Genomic DNA, 24,440 nt, shown 5'->3' on the forward strand with positions numbered 1-24,440 from the left:
ATGCGAAAAATAAACGCAAAGGAAAACAGAAAACAATGGGATCCATACCGCGGGCACAGGCTGCAGATAAATATGTTTTATCAACAGCATAGTTGCCGGCGCGAATAACCGCAAAACTAATATTATCGTCGCTTCAACAAGTGGTAACGGGCGTATCGTTGCGCGAGTACGAACCCTGCCGCAGTTTCGTGACTTTTGTAAAAATGACCAGCGAATATGCAAATGCCTGATAGAGTTCAAACGTGGCCGACTGCGTCCGCAAATAAGCGGCCAAGCGTGTTGAATTGTTGACGACGTGCCCGCAACCCGCGAAACTGACCGTGGAATTTTCTTTCGATCTCGACTTTCTCCCTTTAGAACACCGTGTTCTACTCGAACTTTTTTTGCTCTGAAATATTCGCATCGCGGTCACACAATCTACCTCGGTACGGTTCCTGGCAAAACAATAGTTTCGACCTGTAATCCCGGGCTGTGTTTTAATCTGAAAGAACCCTGGTACGCCGCTGATTGCATTGCATAGTAATCTTAGTTTTTACCGAGTTCTAGAATTGCTCGAAGGAGCCCTCCTCTCATTCGTGTTCGCTCCGCACCGAATGATATCGGGGTCGTGAACCGCATTATACACGCCATCCCGTCGAATTCCGCCAAGAATGAGGATACCAAAGGGAAAACGAATTCAATGGAAATGACCAAGAAAAGAAGCGTTACGGTAATATCGGACGGACCTGTCACCGATGAGTTTGATAGATCGACTCGTCGCATAGCATGACATTTGAGCGATAAAAATCGAAATTCGTGAGCCGCGTTCGTCACGTTCGCCACGTTCGCCACGTTCTCGCTTTCGTCGAATCGCAACTTGAACGAGTCGTCTCTATTCCAAGGTTTTTCTCTATTACAGAAGTGCGATCGTGAGTTGCGTTGGAATCGATTTTAGTGATTGTAATGAAAGATCATGGATTTATTTATACGACATTATGGTCCTAATTGTATTAAAATATTTTTTGTGATACTCTGCGGAGATGTCATTGTTTTTAAAAACTCCAGATAGAAATATATAAATAGACGAAGCAGGTATATTTTTATTTTTGTCTATGATAAAAGGAAGATCAATTTTGAACGTATAGTAGAATCGACTTTATTCTCAAACGAAAGAGGAACGAGATTTAAACGTAGTTGTATCCGAACTTGCGACAGTCTAGAAATGTTTCTGTAATTTTGTTTAAATGACATGAAATAGTGAGCGTGCAAATAGAAAATATAAAGTTCTTACGTCAAATTCAATTTAATTCAGTTCGCTACCATTACTCGAAGTAAGAAGTTGAAAGCTGTTCTATGTATACAGTGCTTCCAATTATCAGAAATGTGTTTTAAAATTCTATGTTATAAAGAAAAAAGAGATACGAGACTTTTCATGAAATAATGACTTTACTAACTGAATTTATTTGACTTATATGCGAGTTACTCTATAAATCGTTCTAAAAGTTGATCAACTCCGGAAATTGAAAAGTAGAGTAATACGATGTCGCAAATATTATTTTTCTAAATTCATCAGACTCTATTACATCATTTATACCACTTTCTTACGAAAACCAAACTCGTTAATCGCGTACCTAAGTAACGAAACTAACAAAATTTACAAAAATCCAAGCGGATTACTTGAGCTTCTGAATGAAAAAAAAAAAAAAAAAGAAGAACAAATAGCGTACATAAAGTTATTCTTCGCAAGAAGGCTCTGTCATTAATCACCGTGCACGTTAAATTGAAAGTATCGAGCTAAATACCACTTCCTGACTATCGAACAACGAGGGGATTCGCTTTTCTTTTTCAAAAGAGATAGAAGCACGCTGGTGATTAAATATTGAAAGCAACGGCGCTGTAAAAAAATGCTCGTTCCTTTTCCCGAAGAAACCGCGAGAAAAACGGCGAATGCTCGGCGGTATTGGCTTTTTCCGCTCGAACGTAATCAAGGCGCAAGTGGTACTCGAACAACTAGACGACAACACAAGAGCACCTTAACAGAAAGTCGATGTTGGTACACGATACAGGATAGAGCAAGCCTGTCGGCTCGAGACCATGCATCGATATCGGTTTTCAATGAAATGGAAACTCGAAACACGCCGCGGAATTTCGTCTATTAAACGCGATGACGAATATGGGAATCGAATTTATCGCGTCCCCCTTTCCATTCGAACGGGACTAGAGGCTTTCTTCTTCTCTTCCCATTCTCCACCGCTCCGCTTCCTACATTTTGCTTCGAGAAGTGCTGCGAAACGATTCCAACTTTGGAACGTAATATTGCTCGATAAATTACCGATACTTTACGAGGCGATATGATTCGACCGTGCGTGGCGCCGCGCGAATGGTACTTTCAATCGTGTTATTTCCATGTATCACGGCCGAGAATTATTCTAAATTACGATGGCCAGTCTCCGATCCAATGGAAAGCGGCTATAACCAGGAAACGCTAATCACATTCGGAGATCGGTAGCAATGAAACGCGGGCGGTTGAAATAAAATTTCCACGAAACGCAAACAAACGTGATTACGTGGCTGGTCGATCTACGAAATCGCGCCAATTATGGGATATTTAATGGAAACGTCGAGATATAAAGAAACGGGCGTTATCGATCGGCCGTACTCTCGTATCGGTCTGTTCGAGTTTTCCAAAGCGTTCATTCAAACTCGAGCGGCATTCTCTATTAAGAAACGAAAGCCTGCTGGCGTTTTGGTTTCTCAATCATCCCAATACGTGGCTACACAAGCGAACCAACACCTACTCGAGCTTATATAAAGCAACGCGAAGGCTATTCGCTTTTGATCATCCGTTGAAAAGGGAATCGTTTCTTCGGTTGGCAAATCAGACCGGAAAAACGGTTTCGCAGAAAGCCGAACGCATTTAACGAAGTGACAGACGTCAGTTTGAGGATTACGAGTCACGTGGAGTCGACGGACGACATATGTCAAAGGGAATCGTATAATTACATCGTTACAATGATGTACGTACACATCGGTCGTCAGTCTTCTTGACAGACTCATTCGCATTCCGCTTCGTTTCCACGCGAGCTACTGCTTGTAGAGATTTCATTAACGACCTCGGCTTCATAATTACGGAGAGGATGGATAGTCGTTAATTACATAGAATGCCGGCAGTACCCGTTCGCTTTCGTCGCTATCTAACCAACCACGTTGAAACGATACGAACCTTCGAGCATTCTCGCGAAAACCACCGACTGTCCCGACTACCAACCGCGATAAAGTACGCGCTTCAAAGAATCCACACACACGTTTGATAACGTTGCTCTGTTCGTTACTTCAAATGTCGATGAATATACTTCGACTATTGCTATTGGTATGAACACTCCGCCAACTGGTTTCGGACGTTATGGTGGTTTCACGTTGCGAGTATATTGGTTGGAAAATTAAGAAGAAATTCTGAAAGTTAAGAACAATTTAATTAGAATTGAACCTTTAGATCTGTGTAGTTTATAACTCCACGAACCTTCTCTTCAAAAATTTTTCCTATTTTCGTGAATGAATTTCTCGAAATAGCTCCTACAGTCTTCGTAAGAAATACGACGAATAACAATGAAAGTATACTATAATATATTTGTTTGTTACTCGACTGTAAGACGTATTTTGAAAAATACCTTCATTCATATACTTCATATACATACCTTTATTTAATATTTGAAACAAGAATGTCGTAAATCGTACAACAAGCTTTTGCCCCTAAATTTCACTCCACTCTGATATATACAGAGGAACGTTCAGCGTGAAAAGATTAATATGTCAATGGGTTAAACTAATACTCGAGCGAACTGATTTCGTTAAGGGTTGAAGTGGAAGTCGGCATGTTATCTACGGTTTTGGTGGAAACATTTCAAGTGGAAAACTTGTATAGTACCTGGACGGTGTTCTGCACTCTCTTTCGTTATACTTTGACCTATATTTCCCTGACATCACCGGTAAAAGTTTCATTAAAGAGTTGATGATCTTGATTTCGATTATTTCGCTCGTGCTGCGGCATAACATCTTCCACGAAGTGGGCGTTTCGTTGTAACGTTCGAGAAGCGGATGCGTTTGACCTCGTTTCTACTGAGAATAAAACTCGAACGAGTGGTATAATTGCCAAGTATTCTGCTTTTACGAGTTATTTCGTATCTGACGAGTTACACGCCCAAGATTCTCCGGAGTAAACCGAACTTTTTTCATTATTTTTTCGTTCGTCGTTCGAATATCAATGTACGAACGCGAAGAAAAGACTCACCGGTGCTTTTCACAGTTGGAGATGCGGATGGTTGTGCGCAGAGGACGTGCGTGCCTCCTAGGAGTGCCAAAAACACGCGAAAAAACTTCATATTGTTCATCGTTGCGTCGTTATTCCATGAAACTCCTGAAACCAACAATGAAATTGTCGATTAATCGATACATGTTACATGCTTGATTCGTTTGAACTAAGTTTGACTATGTTCTACATCGTGCGAAACATTTATATTAATAATTCAAACCATGTTTTGCAACTTGACGCCATAAACGTCATACACATGATGTTAATTCGAAAACTTTGCAACACGCGTTACATTAGCGTGCTTTGCAACCGCGAATGAGTCTCAAGACCATAAATGCGAACACTATATATGCATTAGACTACTTCTTCTATCCTTCAATTAAACTTTATCCCATGTGAGTGAAGGGCTCGTAGAACAAAATGCAGAATGGAATTAATTACGTCGCAAGTTCTACTTCGAGTCGTTGGTTCTCAAGGAATCTTGTTCTTTTCGTATTTACAAAACGAAGGTATGTTCCATAACTATTCGATTACGAAATAGATGATATGCCTGACCATAGAAACGAATAGATTTTCCGTTTGTCGTGTGAACTGTTTTGTAATTTCATTGGTACTGTGATAAGACACAGCTATCGAGACTAATCTGGAGACGTATGCACAAGTTACGAGACATTTATTCCAGATATACATTTAATACACAGTTTGAGTGATTCTCTCGAGCATATAGTAAGTAAGATGATCTTACAAAATATTTAGGCTCGTTATTAATCGTTTATATACTTTTCTTATTTCTACGTACAATTTTGAACTTGTTTTACAATATAAGATCTTATAATACATTTAGCAAAAGTATATGTCAACCACAAAAGTACAAAAATATATGTATTTACGTAGATTTATACTTCTTTTTTCAAAGAACTCGTCGATAGTATTTAAGTTCGTCGTTACAAAACCACGATACCTTCCTACGTTAGAAAAATCTTATTCTATACTATAAAACAATTTCCCTAATTCCCCACGACAATTCTATGTCTACAGTCGAAGCGACAGAATCGTAAGACAACCGAGAGACAATGTTCGTCGTGACTCAGCATCCCCGTAGGGTTGGTCCGAAACCATAAGTCAAGATCACTCCTCGGGCGAGCTGTGCTTCATTTCCCGAATTCGTTCGGGGACACGACGGTTCTTAGAGCTCACGAAACTCTATCTCCACTGTTCAGAAGTCCTTCCGTCCCTCGAGTCCAGTGTTAGTTCTTCTCCAAGTGGCTCGACGCTGCAGTAACATTAATATGCTTCAGCCAAACCGATCTATGTTTCGTTAGATAGCTTCTTAGGCCCGATAAGCCAAGGAAAGAGCAACGAGGATGCTTCTGGCACGAGCAAATCTATTTTAAATTCTCGTGCCGCGCTCTTCCCTTCCCCAGCCGCGTTGCATCCCAACGACGAACGTGGCAAGGTGTTTTCGACCAGCCTCGACAGCGTAGCATATTAATTTCCGATAAATCAAGCCCCTACCACCCTCGCACCATCGCAGCCAATCCCACCTCTCTTATCGAACCGCCACAGTGCCAAGCCGCAGCGATCCGATCGCTGTATCAAAATCTCATTTAGCGGAGAAATGGTTGCTGCTCGTTTCTGTATTTTTCTTGCGTTCCTCCTTCCCGAGAAGTCGAACAAGCAGCCAAACACCGTAGGCTGCGAACGATCTCTTATTCGAGAAATGAAGATCGCGACCGAATTTAGTAACGCAAATGGTCGACTTTGTTTCTTCACTTTCCCTTGGTCCTATAGCGAGCCGAGGTTGTTTGAGTCGCGCTTTTCTCGTTTGAGAAGCTAATCGCGCTGATCAACTTCATAAGTTATAATTCATACGAGGGTGAAAATTACAAATGATGTTGGAATCCATAATTATTTATAGTATCTCCTTCTAATAAACAAATTTATGAAAATAAGATTTCTTTTTTCGAGATGTTGGGTATTTGATCGCGCACTTGGATTTACATGAAGTGGATAACTTTATATTGAGTGGAATTATTAAATTTAGATTGCGAGAAGCTCATTCGAGTTAGTTTGATATTCACAATTCAATCTAGAACTTTGCACGAAATAATAAAACTAATAGAATTTACGCGTTGTTGAATTATGATGATGATCATAACCGATGAGAATATTAATATCGAATAAACTTTCTTCCTTTTGATGGACTTTTACAATGAAGATTAAAAGGCGAGTTAAATAGTCGATTTTCAAACGTAACTGGCTCAAGAATTGTTAGCAAACCGAATTTCACGAATTACAAGGCAAATTACTCAGCTCGTCTCGAATATCCTTCTAACTTAAATAATCCTAGCTTATCGTATTTTCCAATATTTCTGTTTTTCGCGCTGCAGATTCCGCTTCATTCTAATAAACATCCCCCTGGACACATGAAAAGGTCATTTGTACGAAATTGAGAGGTAAGCTTTTCAGAGGATCGTACCGATTTTCGAACGAGAAAAAGCTCTTTCCAAGCTGTGAAACAGAATTTTTCCCGCGGTTCGAGAATCGACCGTGTGTACCATTGTTCGGGGGGAATAAAGGCGCGAGAAACAAAGAAAGAGGATTTAATAAACGCCAAAATGTGAGGAAGGGGAAAGGAAGTCACGCGCGTGGCAATAAAATTTTTGCAAATGAACTTCCACCGAATTGGATGGTGGGTGCAGAAGCTCGTTACGTTCCTACCCTCTTCTCTTCCTTCTCTGATCTTCCCTTTTTATTCTTTTCTTTCTTTCTCCAACGAGGCTCGTGTTGCACGTGCAAATACCTTATTTTTCAAGTTACTGGTGGATACATTCTCGAAGGTACACTAAAACACAAACAAAGCTCACTTGGAAACGAGATTTTCTGTGCATACTTGTGGACACTTTTATTCGCGACGAGTTTATTCGACCGACCAGCCACCTAACGCAAACAGGCCATGCACGTTGGACGATTTACTACGGGATACTTGTTCCAACTGAGACTAGAACGAGGACAAAATCTACGTTGTTATCGAATAAAATAATACGACTGTTGGAATTTGAAAATACACACAGGATACCCTTGGTGCGTTACAAATTTGCAGCTTTACAAATCGAAGTACAATTTCGCAAGTAACTTTATATACTGTTTCCTCTCATACACTCAGCTATCTTTTATCATAAAAAAAAAAAAAGAATTTTAATATAAATATTTTGTATTCTTGATATAAATATAATACGGCAACTGAACAGCTTCTGAAATTCAGATTACACAACGTAATTATTTTTCAGGAGATTGCAGTGCACGTTGCGTCACGTATACTAGCCTTTCCTCTCTATGCTACGCGCAATCACAAAGGAGGATGTATGTCAGGAACAAACAAGGAAGCGTAGGACTGGGTCGGTTTCGCTGCTCGGAATAGCGAGTTCGTTGCAAGATCCGTGAAATCTCATTTTACAACGGCACGATCCGATCGGCAAGAAAGGGAAAGGCGGAGAAACAACGATGGAAATAGTTGGTTAATGCGGTATCGCGGGCAAAGAAATCGATGAAACCGATCCGCGGTCATAAATCATGACGCATAAGGGAGAGGGAAAGCTGGGGAAATAAATGTCCTGTCTGACTGGCGTTGAAAGACTTTGCGGCGGGAACAATTTACGATTAAGTCGTGTGACGTATCGAAGAAGCAGAGCGCGTGAAAATAAATCTCACGTCGTTCAACGACGTTTACCTGGTTGGAAAACCAAGCGAAGGTTTGCTCGAGAGTTCAGCCTCGAGATAAAGAGAATTCATGATAAACGACGCGGCAGTTTGACCGGATCGTTTAATCCTGTAATCAACGATCGCGAAACTCTCTGACGATGGTCGCGGGAAGAAATTTCAGTCGCGTCTCAGTGGGAAGTTCGTTTCGAAAGGAAAGTTAGCGGCGTACGTTGCTGCAAACAACGTGGTACGCCTCTTAGGAATCGCTTTGTTATCGGTTTATACGTTTAGAAGTTTCCACCGGCATCGAAAGTCCAGAAACTTTATCTCGCCCTCGAAAGAATAGACCCGCTGTACGTCTTTCTGGTAATGTTTATCGATCTTCATTTACAACTTTCTCCCTCATGATATATCCTGTCCTCGCATATAGGAAAATACATTTAGCTGTCAGAGGGAGAACGTGCAGTTTTTACAACAGTGTTCGAACACTTGCAGATACACCTTTTATCGTATATCGCGTGCGTTATACGAAACATTTTCATTACGAGGTTTGACTATTCTGATTATATCGGTGAAATACTAAACAAATCTGAAAGTCAAGATATTTACTTAATTATCTATTATATTAATAAACTTCAATATTCAGTAGAACTATCTTTAACATTTATCATATACTTAACATTAGCTATCCATACTATTTTTTTCTCAATTATGTGTTTTCAATAAATATCTTGCAATTCTTGTTTACGTTTTGAAATTGGTTTCAAATTTTACCAATAGAATCATGACAGCGCTAATGTAATTTGAAAATGTTTCGCGTGACACGTACGACGTGGACATAAAAGTTTCCTGTGACACGTACTCCAATGCTTTTACGAGCTAGAGTATCTAATACAATTCTACATACCGAGAAACTCTTAAATAAGATTAAGAAACAATCTATATCTTCCTGGAACGTCGTCTAGCCTTCGTTCGAACCGCAAGAACGATACACGCATCGAACCCGACCAGGGACGATTAAAACGCTCAAGAAGAACACACAATAGTTGTTTTAAAACAAGGAAACAGCTCGGTTGTGGTAGCATGTGCCGTGCGGCACTGGAGATTCGAGCAACCGTGAATAGGGGATGACTGGGTTCTTTGAAGCGTGCATTTTTGTAAAATATTCATACACGTACCTCTCGCAGCCGAGTCAGAAACCGTAACCACCCCTTGTATTACCGCTTTCAAGTAGCGAAAGAGCACAAGTCACGACTCTGCTACGCTCATGTGCAACCCCCTACCGACAATAGCTTCTAAACTAACGTAACGTTAAGTCTCAGCCCTTATTCAACAGACATCCCTATTTCCCTCTCTTTTTTTCACCCCCTGGCTTTCCCAAGGAAGAAAGAAAGAAACGAGTACACTACCTACGACGTACAAACGAGTCGGTAAAGACTGCAGCATGCCGGCTTGAATCGAATAAAAGAATCAAGAGCTAAAATTCGAGAGCCAGGTTACAGCGCGTTTCCGACAAACCACGTGCAAGCGAACCATGCTTCCGTGAAGTTCTCTACAGGCAGACAGAAAAATACACGTCGGTGTCGATTCTCGGCGTGTTCGCTTTCAGGGTAATCGTCTCTCGATGTTACCATCCCTCTGAATGTATCTGGTTCTATAGTTGTTCGTTTGCGATTCGTATACGAGGGTAGCAGGCGATACGTAAGACAAGCCTGAAAACGTTTTTCCTCGTAATTTCACGGTGCCGCTGGTTTAAACAGCGTAATCCGCGCATCGAAACGCCCACCCTTCCAGCGAACTTAATGCAGATTGCTGTTTAAATGGGAACAATCGACGCCATTATCGGGATGGATTTGCGACGAGCACGGTACGCGGGGTAATTTGCGGAAGTGAAGTCTATCCTGTTGCTAATGCGCGTTTCGTTTATTGTTCCGTTTGTATGGCCGGTTATTCGGCCAAATAAAACCATTTATAAATCGAATGTCACTGTTTTGTCGTTATTCCCCTCTAATAACACGTGAATTTTCAGTGTTTCGTGACTGAAGATTGCGATGGACTAATTTTCGATCATAACACGTGAAAAATATCTCGAAAAATCTATTGTTTAATTGCTTATTTATGTGTTTATTATGTCTATAATTATAGCGTATGATTATTGCGGGGCATTCTAGTTATGTTATAAGTAGAAAATTGTCACGATATCAGTTAAGAAAATCAATTCCATAAATTGGTCAATTCCATGAATCGAAAAGTGCAAAGAAGTAACGATGCAGATTTTTTTACAACCAATACCTTTTTTAACTTTGCCTCGGAATCTGTTGAAAGCTGAATATTAATTCTATGAAATTAAGAAACTAATGAAAATGTGAAGACTTCTGAGAGATTCATTCGGTTAGAACAATAAGAGGATTGCTACTGCGAACGATTCTATCGCACCAATCGACACAAACTAGAAATCCCATAAGTTTGATAGATTGCCACGTTCTTCCTACGATAATGTGATTCAAACTTCACTCTGAGATAATAAAGAAGAGATGTATAAACGCAAGACGCGAATTTTCAGTAGAAACTTGCCTCACGACGCGGACGTTATCAGGCAAACGAACTTGAGCTGAAAGCGTTAAGTTATTTGCCAATCGACACGAAGCTAATTCTTGGCTGTATCTCATGAACGCGTCATCATATTTATGAGATGTCGCCGTACAATATCGCCATCGCGATATCGTGCTATATACATTGCTTGTATTTCCGTGCTGTACCTACAATGTAAATCACTTTGGGTCGGTGTCAAACGGACGTATTGCGTGCGTGGATGCGTGCTTGGGATCGTGCAAACACGCGATCCCTCGTTGCAAAAGCTGAAAATCAACACGGATTCTACTTTGCATCATTGCATCATGCCATCGTATTTGTATGAAGTCTACCGTATATATAATGTCTCTATAGCAACATGTGTATCCTGTGAACTTTTTAATTCACCCACACTCAGAGACGAAATTACACGAATTAATGCAACGTTAATGGAAATTAATCAGCCCAATTGTCAACGTGACATATTGTTCGTTCATCGCATCGCATCGCATCGCATCGCATCGTATCGATCGATATTGAAAAGAACTCAATATTACTCGTGTTGCTATGAATACTTCCCATGTAACTTACGAGCAATCGATATTATGAATATTTATTGCGAACCACAGGAAGATGAGTTCAAGCGAAATTCAAATTTTGTAATAGACAAGGAAACCGGACGTTTAATTGGCACGTTACAGCTCGATACGAGCTGTAACGAATCTAGAACGTTCTCGCGTGCAACAATGCCGACCAATTGAAAAGCATCCTCAAAAGCGTGGATTAATGACCACCCCGTGAATCGGCGTTTATTTTCGACCACGAATTTTTAAAGGTACAACCTTGTTTCCTCGGTGACTTGCAACTAGCGTTTGCTTCGCACGAAGTTAATTATGCTTGTAAAATTTCGCGTTCCTCCTATGTGCTTACACAGCACGACGATATAGTTAGTAAACAAAGTTCAAAGCGTGCGTGAAGAAATGTAAACCGTAGAATTCTTCTGTCAACTCTAATAATTGAGAAGATGAAATGCCAGACGATGTTTGCGGCAAAGAAAGAAAGATAGAAAACGAGTTTTCATCGGGAAACGATTCTAAGGGCTAGAATAATTTATTTCTGCTTTTAAAGCTATGGTATTAGGTTGTCCGAAAAGTTTCTTTCGTTTCATAAGGTGATAATAGATGAACAACAATTTCTATTTTATATTATTTTATTGAATTAGGTATGATCCATTTCGTTATATTTCTATTATTACGTTCGTGCATAATTCAATAAACTAATGTAAAACAAAAAACATTGTGCGTCTATTGTTTCCTTATGAAACGAAAGAAACTTTTCGGATAACCTAATATTACCTATGGTCTAAAGAGATAAAACTGTACTTTATTATATCGTTAACAGACCAAATGAATTATTTTCAAATAATTTTCCGCCTTAGTTAACTCTTCCAGATAAAACAATAAACACAATTTAGTTTGTAATAGAAATTTAAAATTTTCGTATTGTTTAATATTGAACGTACCTGAGTTATGAATAGGGCAGTTTAAATTTCCCCTTTCAAAAATATAACAAAGAATTTGTATTTCGTTACTAATCTAAATTTTCAATGTTGGAGTTTGAATATGTTTCAATCACAAATAATGCAACCGAGTTATTTTACGATGTAATAATGTTAGCCCACCTAACTGTTTTGATTTTAATTACTCGTAAATAATATATTTTTAACATGTTATTTTTAACAGCTGACAATGTTTAAATAATAAAATCAAAATCTATTTCAGAAATTGTTTCAGAAAATATAACGTACAAAATTACTTGACATCTGAATAATGAAATATAATTCTAAAAAAATAATTCGCCCGCAGAAATAAAGTAACATACAACATTTTTAAAATATGTTCAAACAATATCGATAAAATTTCATATCAATTAATTATGTGACTGTGTACTTTTCATATAAAAATTCACTGTGAAATTCACTTTTTAAACGTTTTATTTAAATAATGTTCGAACTGACTATTATAACCACTTACATCTTTTACCATTTTATATCCACCATTCTTTTTTAAAAGCCAACGTTTACGTTTTATTTTTTCCACCACACTATATTATTCGTTTAAAACACTCAATTACCGTCAAATGTTGATGGAAAGCTTTCACCCCAGAGTGAAAGCGGACAGAAACGATAATTTAAACCTTTTTCTATCAACCGCAGCAATGTTCTGTTCAATTTATCGCCGCTACTATTTCGAACGGATTTTGGACACGCACGCACTACGCTGCTGATGTATTTACAACGTGTGCCACGAAAAATCTCGTGGAAATTTCATCGTTTTGGGATTCAGCGTTCACCGCGTTCGTGAAATTCGTTAAATTAGTCGATATTTGCCGCGTGTCGAAGGATTATATCGCGTAAGTCGCGCGATTTCTTACGCGATATATAGGTAATCATAGCCAGTGTGTATAGCAAAAGCGCAATGCAACACATTTTCCATGCTTCCCTCGCGCGCTCGTAACCCTGTCAAATATATCTGGTTTATTATACTCTTACGTCGTATATCAAAGCCGATAACCATTAGCGGCATTTTTCCATCGTAACACCGAATATTACGGATTAGTAAATATGCTACAGTCGATGTGCGTGCCGACACGTGATCTAATTCCGACGATTTCGTCAGTGATAAGACGATGAGACATCGAAAACGTGCAGACATTACAAAAGAAGAGCAGAATTCCTTTTTATTGTTCGCTGTTCGTCTTTTTACGGACCATATAACTGATTCTCGTAAGAAGTTGGGATAAACGTGACTTAAGGTTTAGCCTTTGACGTGTACTACTTTCTAAGAGGCTAGAAGTGCGTAAGATTTAAAAATTAACGCAACGTGCTAGAAACGAAGTTCAGTGTGTACAACATGCATATAAAATGTCGAATAAGTACATAGTTTTAGATTATAATCTTTAGATAACCAAAGGTACGAAATTGTGGAAGAATATTTTACAGACAAATATTTTACGTACGAGGACGCAGGAGAAAGATACGATAAGTCAGATTTCCTGGTTTTATACGAAAGCAATTTTAAAATCTATTATCTCGTTAATTAAATATAGATTAATGAAAACTGTCAATGGGCTTGTCTGTGGAATTCTCTTGAAAAATATTGATACCGAAGATATTAAAATCAATGGAATTAAATTCTCTGGAAAAATATAGATGTTTAAAATATTGGTTATTAGATTAGGTATGTCGTTAGCGTTCTCTTTTTTACGAAACTTGATGGATTTATCACTCGAAAGTTTTATATCTTTAAACTAAATTGATTGTTCCCCTTTCTAACTATGCCATATTAAAATACGCCCTTTTAACCACTAAGTATCATTAATCATGATCGGATCAACAGACTTGGACTTGGATTTCACTATAACGTTTCCCTCTTGTTATTTCTGATACATCAAGTTTTATGAAGAAAGATACTGTATTTTAAAAACCTGAAAATCGGATCAACAACGAACGTATTAAGCTCTAACCCTCGTGAGTTATCTTACGAATTAACAAACCTAAACAATCGCCTACTCCAATTTTCCGATGAAACGTTTCTTTATCCGGTTCTACGTTTTATTTTCATAGTAGCAATTTTTTCCAGTCGTTTGAAAGTATTAGCGAATTAATTAGTTAATTAATCGATGTATACTGTCACGAACAAAAGTATTGGCACAGCTTGGCTTTAATTATATAGTTACAAATAAATCGAACAAAGAACACAACATTTGGTTAATTTTTATATAAAAAATAATTATGGAGTTTATATTTTCGGAAAATTATACATATTGCGTTTTAATTGTTTACATAACAACGAGTAATAATGAAATGGACAATAACAGCTGTTTTATTAAACTTATCTTTCGCTGGAAATTTCCTAGGAATTTTTAGAATGTTGGTATATTTTTTCGTACCTGCGAGCTCAATGCGTTTGAATGACATTCATTTGTTTTCTAAAAAAAAAAAAAAAAAAAAAAAAACATTACGATGTACAAAGTGAATAATAATACTAATAGCGAAGAATAATAATAAATTTTGTAAAAGAAGTAAATGAGAATATAATGGAAAGAAGTCGTTTCGCCATTAAAAGTGTAATTAAACGATTTATTAACACAGATAATGTAATAAATGCTTCGTAATCTGATTGTTCAGAAAAGTTGACCAAGCAAAAGAAAAAAAAGGAATATTATTAATATTGTGGAAAATGATCCTATTACCTTTACCTCAGAGATCACAGCAAACAATTAACGAAGATCTTAATAAAGATGTTCATCCTATAACTAAGTATTGAAAGATACCAGATGATACCAATCCCAAGTTGCAAGGGGAAAGACAACAATAAGTAAAATTAATCAGAAGGAAAGATTAAAGTTTGCTGTGGATTATGTTGCGGAAGAAATAACTTTTTGGGACACTTTTCAAAGGCAATAATAAAAAGTAAAGGATGACATGGAAAATATTTCACTACATGTTGTACTACAGAATTATAAATGTGCCAATATTCTGTTTCAACAAAAATACCTGTTACTCTACATTTTATCATTATTCCCTGTTACGTAAACAATTAAAATGCAATATGTATAGTCTTGTAAAAATATGAATCCCACAACTACTATTTATATAAAAATTAACCAAACATATATCATGTTCTTTATTTGATTTATTTGTAGCTATATGATTCAAACCAAGCTGTGCCAATACTTTTGTTCGTGGTTGTAAATGCAATAATAAATACAACGCCATGTAAATATTTTTTGTAGACACTGTAACTACACCACACTCTTAACCAGTCTCATAAAACATCGTCCTACGACCGTTTACAAATTCATAGCTGCGCGATAATAAAATACAAACCGCTGAAACGACGATGGCTATCATCACGTATGAATCTCGTTAACAAAGGTGCAACAGGGCGTTTTTATAGTATCAAATCTTTCTAGTCGTATAAAAGTATTACCCACTGACTAGACCTAACTAATCAGCGTGTAAGCGTAATAATAAATACAATGACCATCGTAAATATTTTCTGTAGCCACTGTAACCATACCACACATTTCTAACCAGTCTCGTAAAACATCGTCCTGCGACTGTTTACAAGTTCATAGTTTCGCAATAATAAAATGTAAACCGGTAAAACGACAACGGTGTCACTCGAATCTCGTAAACAAGGGTGTAACAGGCCGTTTTAAATAATTCCAGGTGCACTCGCGCGAGCCTTGAACAATTAACCAACGACTCTCGACAACATTTTTCGAGACAGCCATAAATTCGTGCCGTCTAGTGCCGCTCCGTTAATAGTACACGTTGTAACGTGGCCCTTGTTGCAAGCGCGGTAACATCAGTCCCGCGTGTCATGCATTAATCCATTTCACAGTGAAAAGGACGATGTCACGGACAGAGTTGCACAGGATGACGTACTGTTTCCCCCCGCGAAATATAGGATTCCCATTGATCAGAGGCCGGCGTTCACTTAGCAGAGTCTGCCTCCGTCTTTGCATAAGGGCTATTGTCTGGCCGAGATCACTAATGGGGTATTCGTGAGGCCCCGAATATCCTGGTCGCATGACAAATCTGCTAATCGGCCTTCGCTCTGAAACGTATAGAATCGTTATGGCCGCGTGAGCCCATGAGTGATTAGTTTGACCCGTTTGTGGCGCAGCCGGCTTCTTGAATATTGAACGGAAACGGGATTACATATTCCGATGACGATTCTATGGCCTTTGCACCCTCCATATCCACTGCCTTTTTACACGTGTTAAATACCAATCACGTTTGATTCAGAAGATTGTCTTTTCTATTTCAACGAGAATTTCTTATATTCAATGGGTGAAAAAATGATTTGCATACTATTGAGTGTGAATAAATTTCGTATCGTTTAGCAGTATTCTCATACGATTGTTTTGTACTTTTTACTTCAACATCGATAATTCATCATATATACGGTAGATGGAAAAAGCTTTTGTATACTATTGTGTTTATTTGCACCATTTACTTTTCAATTAATTAAATTGAAGTACATTAAATTTCGTATCACTTACTAGTATTTTTACAATGTATGATTTCAAATATTCGATATTATAAATATGAAAAAGTATTTATAATACAAAGAATATAAATTAAAGATATTAATAAATATTGTATAGATAATGTTTTTGGATATATGTTTAAAAATATATATATATATACAAATTAATATTAATAAAAGAATGAGTAATATTATTTTATGCAGATGTAAAAAAGAGTTGGAATATGTAGAGAATTTCAATATTTCACGGTTGACTGAAAGCTCATGATAAAAAAACCTTTGTCCATATTTTTATCTTTCTCCGAGAAAACAAAATAACACTCTGGTATTTTTAACACCACATTCTTTCGTCCATTGTTGATATAATTATATTTTTCTATAGCAAGACAATTTTTTAAATTACGAAAAAACATAAAAGATATATATGATTCATTGTTTCGATCGTATTCACCAACATTTTCTTAAAGAGTTCAGAATCTTTGTGTTACATACTTCATGACGAAGCTTCTTATAGAACCGGTTAATCTTCGCTTGACAATAAATCAATATAATATATCATGTTTTATAATATCGATTGCAAAACAAAAATTTAGAAATATACTTTAATTTGTTAACAAACTAAATTGTTTAAAATTCACGTAATATACAAGTTACAGAAAATATCCAAAGCATCTGTTACAATACATGAAGAATAAAATAAATTTCTCTCTAGGTTGTATTTTTTGTATATTTTATATCCGGGCAAGCTTGAATTTCCATGAACATTCGAATTCTAGATATTATAGACAATAATTCAATCGGTATGCAAAGTTAATTGAAACTGGGTGTAAAGGTGCACACTATTGGAATGTAGCGTAAGATGCCTTATCAGCGATGTCCTAACGGAGGATCGCGATCCGTGATATATTATGACGCATCGTTATTGATACAAATAGCCGCGATATCATGAATTTATTACGTGGGAAAATTATTCCACGTTGATATCGTTGGTTCGTTTCTAGATCACTAGCGAAGATACGTTTTATCTGATGCGACCGCGACTGGATCTCGAAATAGAATAATTGCCAAGTCAGACGCGCGCTGAAAACGCGGTACGATTCGAATTTAACGCGGGAATATATCAAGATCACGAGTGAAAACTTTTAAGAACGTTTCTCGGGAATTGAGAAGAAAAATAAATTCGTGAGAATGCGACAAACTTTTATGGAACACGACCATGATTTGGATTTTCCAGCGTTCTCTCGGTGATATGTGTCTCTATCACGCAAATGCCAGCGATATAAAACCTGTAAATTTGGATTAACATTCGAACCACTGAACAATAAAAGTATGAAGCTTGTGTCGGACAAATGAAAATGGTAGGATATATGAAAAAATATAACAATAAATTTCTGCAGATTTGTAAAGATTAAGTTACTTGAGTATTTATGAAGTCTTTCTCGTAAAGTATATAAATAAAACCTTGTTTTCCTTTTTATATTAAACAATGCTGAAGACCATTACGGACAACTTCATATATTTATCAATATGACGGTATAGTAAAAATTGACTTCAAGAAAATCATCAAGAAAAAGGAAAAAAGAAACAGAAACATAAGCAATTGGCATAAAAGTGAAAATGACATAGAAAATGTTCCTCTAATTGCTCCAGTACGCGATGTATAAATTGATGAGAACAAGCTTGTATTCATATTCATATTTTACCAAAACGAATTTACATTTCACAAACCCTCAAAAATACACTGTAGCAAATCTATAAAATTCCTATGAAAAGCTACAAATTAGTAGCCTTGTTTCCTTTGATAGTTCAAGTGGTAAAAGCTTTCTAAATTAGACTGACATTACGCTTTTGCAGAGAAATATATTCATCTTTTAGAGATTCTAATTACATTTTCCGTTGCATTAGTACTAAATAGAAGCTATAATTCCGAATTTCATGAAAAATACTGAGAAAGAAACTCGACGCTGACAGCGATGGAATAAGTTAGAAATTTCTCGAGTCAAGTCGAACGTATGACAAATACCTGTCAGCAGGAAAGACAGGAGAAGTCACTAAACGGGAATATTCGATTGATGACTTCCAGTACTATCGCTATTACGAGAAGCATTCGAGTTAACTGCGTTCGAGCATCCCAGGTGTCGACCATGCTCGGTACACAAGCATAACTACTTCCTCTCAACCCTTTTGTTCGTCGAACTGTTTCCTCGCGCTCTGTTCACGTTGCACGCCCCTTCGTTCTTCCATCAATCATTTGAGTTTCGCGCTAGATTCACCCATTATACTCGATTCTCCGTCCCCCAACCACCCACACGCGTCAATTCTGCTCGTTTCGAAGCTTCGATTTTCGAAAATCGAGCAATTTCGTTTTACATCGACTGTCAGAATTTCGATAACATTTTTGTTTTTTCCATCTTTTTGAGAAATCTCCCGACTATACATACACTGCGCATAAGGATCTGAATACTTGGTGGAATTTGATAAAAAAAAAATGTATACATTTGTCTTATTTACAAATTCTCTCTACTATTAAGTTTTCACCTCCTACTGCGATCAAATGTATTAAATTTTAATTTAAGACGAGTGCATCTAGCTCTATATTTATAACGAATGAATTAACCGTTTATAAAATCTATGTAAATTTGTAGAAATATATATTTCAATCTGAATAAATGTAATTTGGAGATACTTAAAATCAGTGAACTGAGATATCTGCTGCAGGATCAACTTTCATTCATTGTTCAGTCATTGTTCTTTTTATTTCTACTAATTAATATTAACTACTCTTTTCGTTGATATCCAGCAACTATATTACATAAGATTAGATGTCAAAATCAGATCGAACAGTTTTATTTTAAGTAATTGCGATAACATGGAAGTATACGAATACTTACGGATGGTAGTGTATGTAACGTGAGAATAGTATAAGTCGGTGTATAGCGTTAGAAAAGCAATAAACGCGTAATGGACGAAAAGCTGGTGGAACGTGTGGCTTAGTAGTTTTAATAGGGCATTGAGTATTCCTTCAAACGAGTACCGGATTCCATTCGAATAGTCCGCGTAACAAGAATAATTCCATGTAAAAGGGATTATTTGTTGGTATTCATTATCAGTTAGGAAATTTATTTCCACTTCACTGTGGCGATCGAACGACTGTTTCGAAAATTATCCGAGAAATATAGCGGAAACGCGAACGAGTAATTGTGTTTTCGAAGGGATTATTAAATAAATTGAAACTAAAATCCTGTTTACCGTAGCAGCGGCAGTTGTTTTCGAAAAATATCGCTTGACAGTGCGTGTAAGCGGCACCGCCTGCTGTTGTTGCCATCGGGGAACAGGCGAAATGCGGCAAATGGAATGATATTAAAAAATGATCAGATTTCTCGCAGGATGGTATTGAATTTGATTGGATTCGCTTAATCGAGCACCCGCGTTTATTTCCATGAATTTTTCGCGTAACACTGGTAATAAGAGAACAACGAGGACAGATTAAGTACGCTGCATTGGCTATTTCACAGTCGCAAAGTCAACGTTCTTTCGTAAGAAATTAATCCACGATTTCGATTCGAAGGATTAACCTTTCTCTTGACCATTCGTTACGATTTCATAGAAGAAGTAAGCTGGAAACGCCATTAAATTCTTGCGAGGCAATTACTCGACGCGGTAAAAAGAAGACAAATTGCCCATTAAAACCATCTATGATTACATTCGAACGAAGTTTCAAATATTCCATTGTCGTTTAACACGACAGAAATCTTTCGAATCGATTGGATAACAAAATTATTTGCTGTTTAGTCGTTCGATTCGAAAGTCGATCCACGTTCGTAAAATATCGTAAACATTTTACGACAGGGACACTCGGTAGCACGCTCTCTGCATTCTTGGCCAAGCACAAAGTTACTGTTTCGATAAATTTTGTAGATGATGTCGACACGATTTCCTCATGCGAACGGTTCGTAAATATTTGTCAAACGTTTCACCAACAGCTTTCCTTGTTCATTCTATACTTTTGTTTAACATGGGATATATCACACAACGATATCATATCCTCGTGTCTTTTACCCTCTTTTTAATATCGTTTGCCTTTGTTAAACCTAGATTAAAGTCTGGCGAGGCAAAAGGGCAAAGTTTAATGTCCTTTTCGTTTCATTCTCACTTGCGGAGATTAGAACTTATAAATCGCGATGGTGCATGCGAGGAAAGATGATTAAAGTATCAAAGTATCCGAACCCGCGGCGTGGTGGGAATAAATTTAACGGGGGCATTGTCTGAGAAAACTAATAACGTCCCGTGAAAAGCAACCTTCGAGGACCTAATGCCAGTTAGAGTATCGGTAAACTTTATCGGGAAGAAGACCGACTGAAATTTTAATAAAGATCTCAGAGAAGTTTGTTCCTCTTCCTGCCACTCGACTTCCCTCGATCATCGAAATCTATTACATTCGAAACAATATTTCTCCCTCGAATATTCCACTTCAGCTGAAACTACTCATCGTTCTATAATATTTTTACGCGTTAATCTAGATGAAACTCGAGGACGCGTTTTAATTACTCTTTCAGTTAAATCCTCGCCCGGCCACCAAGCTCTTGCTCGCAAGTTATTAAACCCTAATTCAACCTAGTTAGAACACTTGCTCTCGGAAGATTCGACTAACAAAACTTGCTGCATCGCGAACAGACGCACCGAAACGAAGTGCGCAGCTACGAGACAATGTCGGAAGTTCGTTTCACGTGACCTGAAACCTAGACGTTGATACTGCCGCGAAATTCAGCGTATAAAGTTGGCAGAATATCGGATAGTGTTTTATCAAATTTCAATGAAAATTGTAAAAAGGATAATACCCCTCTATGTGTACGTGATTAAAAAAAAAAGAAAGTAGAGAAAGAAGATCGCATTGTGGTTGGAAGCTCACCTCTAAATAAATCGTATTTCCTTTGTTGTTTCGTTGTCGTGTACACGAAAGCGATCCTCGCCTTTGATGCACTGGACCGCGTGCAGGGAGCCGGACAATGCTACGAAATCAAGCGTCGCGATTGCGAATGGAGCTCGTGGAACGACAGAAACTCCGTGGTTACACACTCCGAAATCCTCGATCGGCTCTCCGACACCTTGCTCTATGTACGTTCGTCACTTGGTAGAAAACCGTTCTAATAATAATACGCACGCACTTTCACAAGCTTCCAGGATGAATTTTTCCAGCTTCACCAGCTACTAGCCATCCTATCGCGTGACCAAACGAATAACGACGTACGATTACTCGAAGAATATTCGATCGAGCAATCTCGAAGGGATTCGCAGCGACACTGTTATTCTTATTCCATGGAAAGACGAAACCTGTAATATTTCTCAGCCGTGGCACTTGTAATTACGCTCGCAATTCGCAGAAAGCTTAAGGTAGAAACTGGTGGGGACACAAAAGGGAAGAAAGTACAGGGTAGTAGGGGCTTAGAAGGAAGGAAAACTTTCGATTGCCGATCGATCTACCGATCTGGCAATCATTCGGTGAAACATTTCCTCCGACAGCTGGCGATCGCAATTTTCGAAATATCCGACCTACAAATCATTCGCGCCCCAGTAACCAACCCGCGCGCACTTTAATTTCGTTCCTCTTTTCTTCCCTCGATACTTTTGCTCTCTCACTCTGACGCAAAATTTCTCTCCTTCCTCTATATGTTTCTCCCCTTTATCACCTTCCGCGGAACACGTTACGCGAAACACGGGGCCCGATTTATTTATCAGCGATCGACGGATCGATACCGCGGATCTCGCACTTGCACTGGCACATTCAAGCAGCCGAGCATGATGCGCCGCTACGAAGCCGCAACGGCGTGTCGTGCATTCATAACGTGATTATAAGCGGCGATGCGAGGCGAGAACTTTCCGTTCGTGGATCGTCCAGCCTCGTCCACGGTGAATATTCAACGACCAACGATTCGTCGGTCCGTCCAACTACGCGGCTAAGATCCTACTGGCTTCCATTAAGACGAACAGTTCGATAAGAAACGCGCACACACTTGGAGAAACGACGAGTAAAATCACGCACGAGGATGCGCGTCCTGTGGAACGATTTTCGCCAATGTCCCTGGTCCTCTGCCTCTCTTTGTCTGTATCTCAACGACTGTTTCCACTTACTAGGCGCTACTTTACGGAACGTGAGCGCGAATAAACACGAAGATTCCAGAGATTTCTCGATTCCAGGCCACTGAACACGAATGGCTAAAAGAGTCACCGATGAACGAGGGATAAACAAAACCAGCGTTGATACTTGTGTTTACAAAGTCGTGGCAATTGACCGCATTCGAGTCTCGAAAATAATCACTCGCGTTTTTTCTTCAACACGTTTCGTTGATTCCCTCGAGAACGCGAATATTCTCTCCCGTAGTTCTGACTTTATATTCCTCGTCGAGGATTCGTATCCTTTTGCCGCTGATTTTTCCATCTTCTTCACATGTTCGACGATCGTGCTGTTTCACGGTGTCGGCTTACGTTCGCCGGATCCTTCTTTCGTCTGGTGATCATAGCACGTCGGAAACGATGCGCTGCGATTTCTTTTCCTCTTCTTTTCTTTTCTTCTCGTATTTTGCTCGTCTTTTTGATGACACAGTCGGTCGATTGTTTCGCGGCGTGTTTCGGGGTGTCGCGTGAAAAAGGGGTTGAAAGCGTGGCGGAATCGCCAGGACGGAATCTCTTTCCCTTTCCTCGAAAAGTAGTCGCACCTTGGCGGGGGATGCGCGCGCGAAACCACCACGAGTGATGCTGGGCTCGGACTGGAGCCTCCGGCGCGGCGCTAGCGTCGCCGCGACTCGGGCCAAAGCGGAATCGTCACCCCCGCGCCCCACCACGTCGTGTCCACCACCCTTATCGGCCACGGGGTGGTAACAGTGGCGGAGATATCATATACATCACCCTACACCAATCTTTTCTTTTAATATTATTTATATTGAAAGAAGTACTCAATTTTGAATTTGAAGAAATCAATTTGAAGAAACCAATATTATGGAAGATTACTAATTATCAATTGTACGTATCATTTCCTAGTTCCCCGGCTCAAATGTAGGAGCACGATCTACAAGTTAAAAGAATCAAATGTGTGAGATAAAGTTCGGTTATAAACGCGTCGTAAAAGAAATTAAAAGAAACAAATATCGAACGACGCTGTTGTTTGTTGGTTTTGCAAAAGTTTATCGACGACGAATTATTGAATTGTACCGTTTAGAAGACAAACGATAGAACTAACTGAGGATATTCGTGCAAAAATACTATATAATGATTCGCATATGTATGATTCGTATAAATTTAAATACCAGCTACCATTTACAATACTTGATCGTATTCATAAATTTATTTATTCACTCCGTAGAAATACGAGTTCGTACGAATATCCGCATTCTATTAACGAGTCTCTGAATTCGAATATTTTAAAAGCAGATTTTGTCGAAAGTTAATATAATAATAGTTTCAATGGCCGATCAGCAATCGACGTGATAAATACAATAATCAGCTTGAATAAATGATTAGCTTAATTAATCAGGATCGATTTGACGAAGAAATATTAAATACTCTTTAGAAGCTGTACGTTTATCAATTTATTAATTACCTAATAATTCCCAATTAATTACCTAATTGAACACCATAGAATTTATTCGACTCGTAATTTTCGTTGTGATATTTAAAAGGCAGAACGAAACATAGCACGACACAAGTAAACGTTGTAAAAGCAAACGTAAAGTTCGCTACATATGTTTCACTGTACTTTTGCGTTCTCAGTGCTGTGGGTATAAACCATTCGAAGTTTATTGTAAAATCTTGAAGGTTCTTAA

The 24,440-nt window shown here is 38.3% G+C and overlaps 1 protein-coding gene across 2 annotated transcripts in view; it reads right to left on the bottom strand.

The window, feature by feature from the left end:
- LOC139991479 (zwei Ig domain protein zig-8) overlaps positions 1-23,377 on the bottom strand; it is a 174,994-nt gene extending 151,617 nt beyond the window's left edge. The window contains exons 1-2 of one of the 2 annotated variants that reach the window (XM_072011583.1): positions 21,533-23,377; positions 4,268-4,393 (exon numbers count right to left, since the gene is read on the bottom strand). In XM_072011583.1, the coding sequence (XP_071867684.1) occupies positions 4,268-4,367 (100 nt within the window). In that variant the 5' untranslated portion in view covers positions 4,368-4,393; positions 21,533-23,377. The remainder of the gene's footprint in view (positions 1-4,267; positions 4,394-21,532) is intronic. The other variant, XM_072011584.1, reaches the window with a different exon arrangement.
- Between the last annotated feature and the right edge of the window lie 1,063 nt (positions 23,378-24,440).

Source organism: Bombus fervidus, chromosome 10 (assembly GCF_041682495.2).
Source record: "Bombus fervidus isolate BK054 chromosome 10, iyBomFerv1, whole genome shotgun sequence".
NCBI lineage: Eukaryota > Metazoa > Arthropoda > Insecta > Hymenoptera > Apidae > Bombus > Bombus fervidus.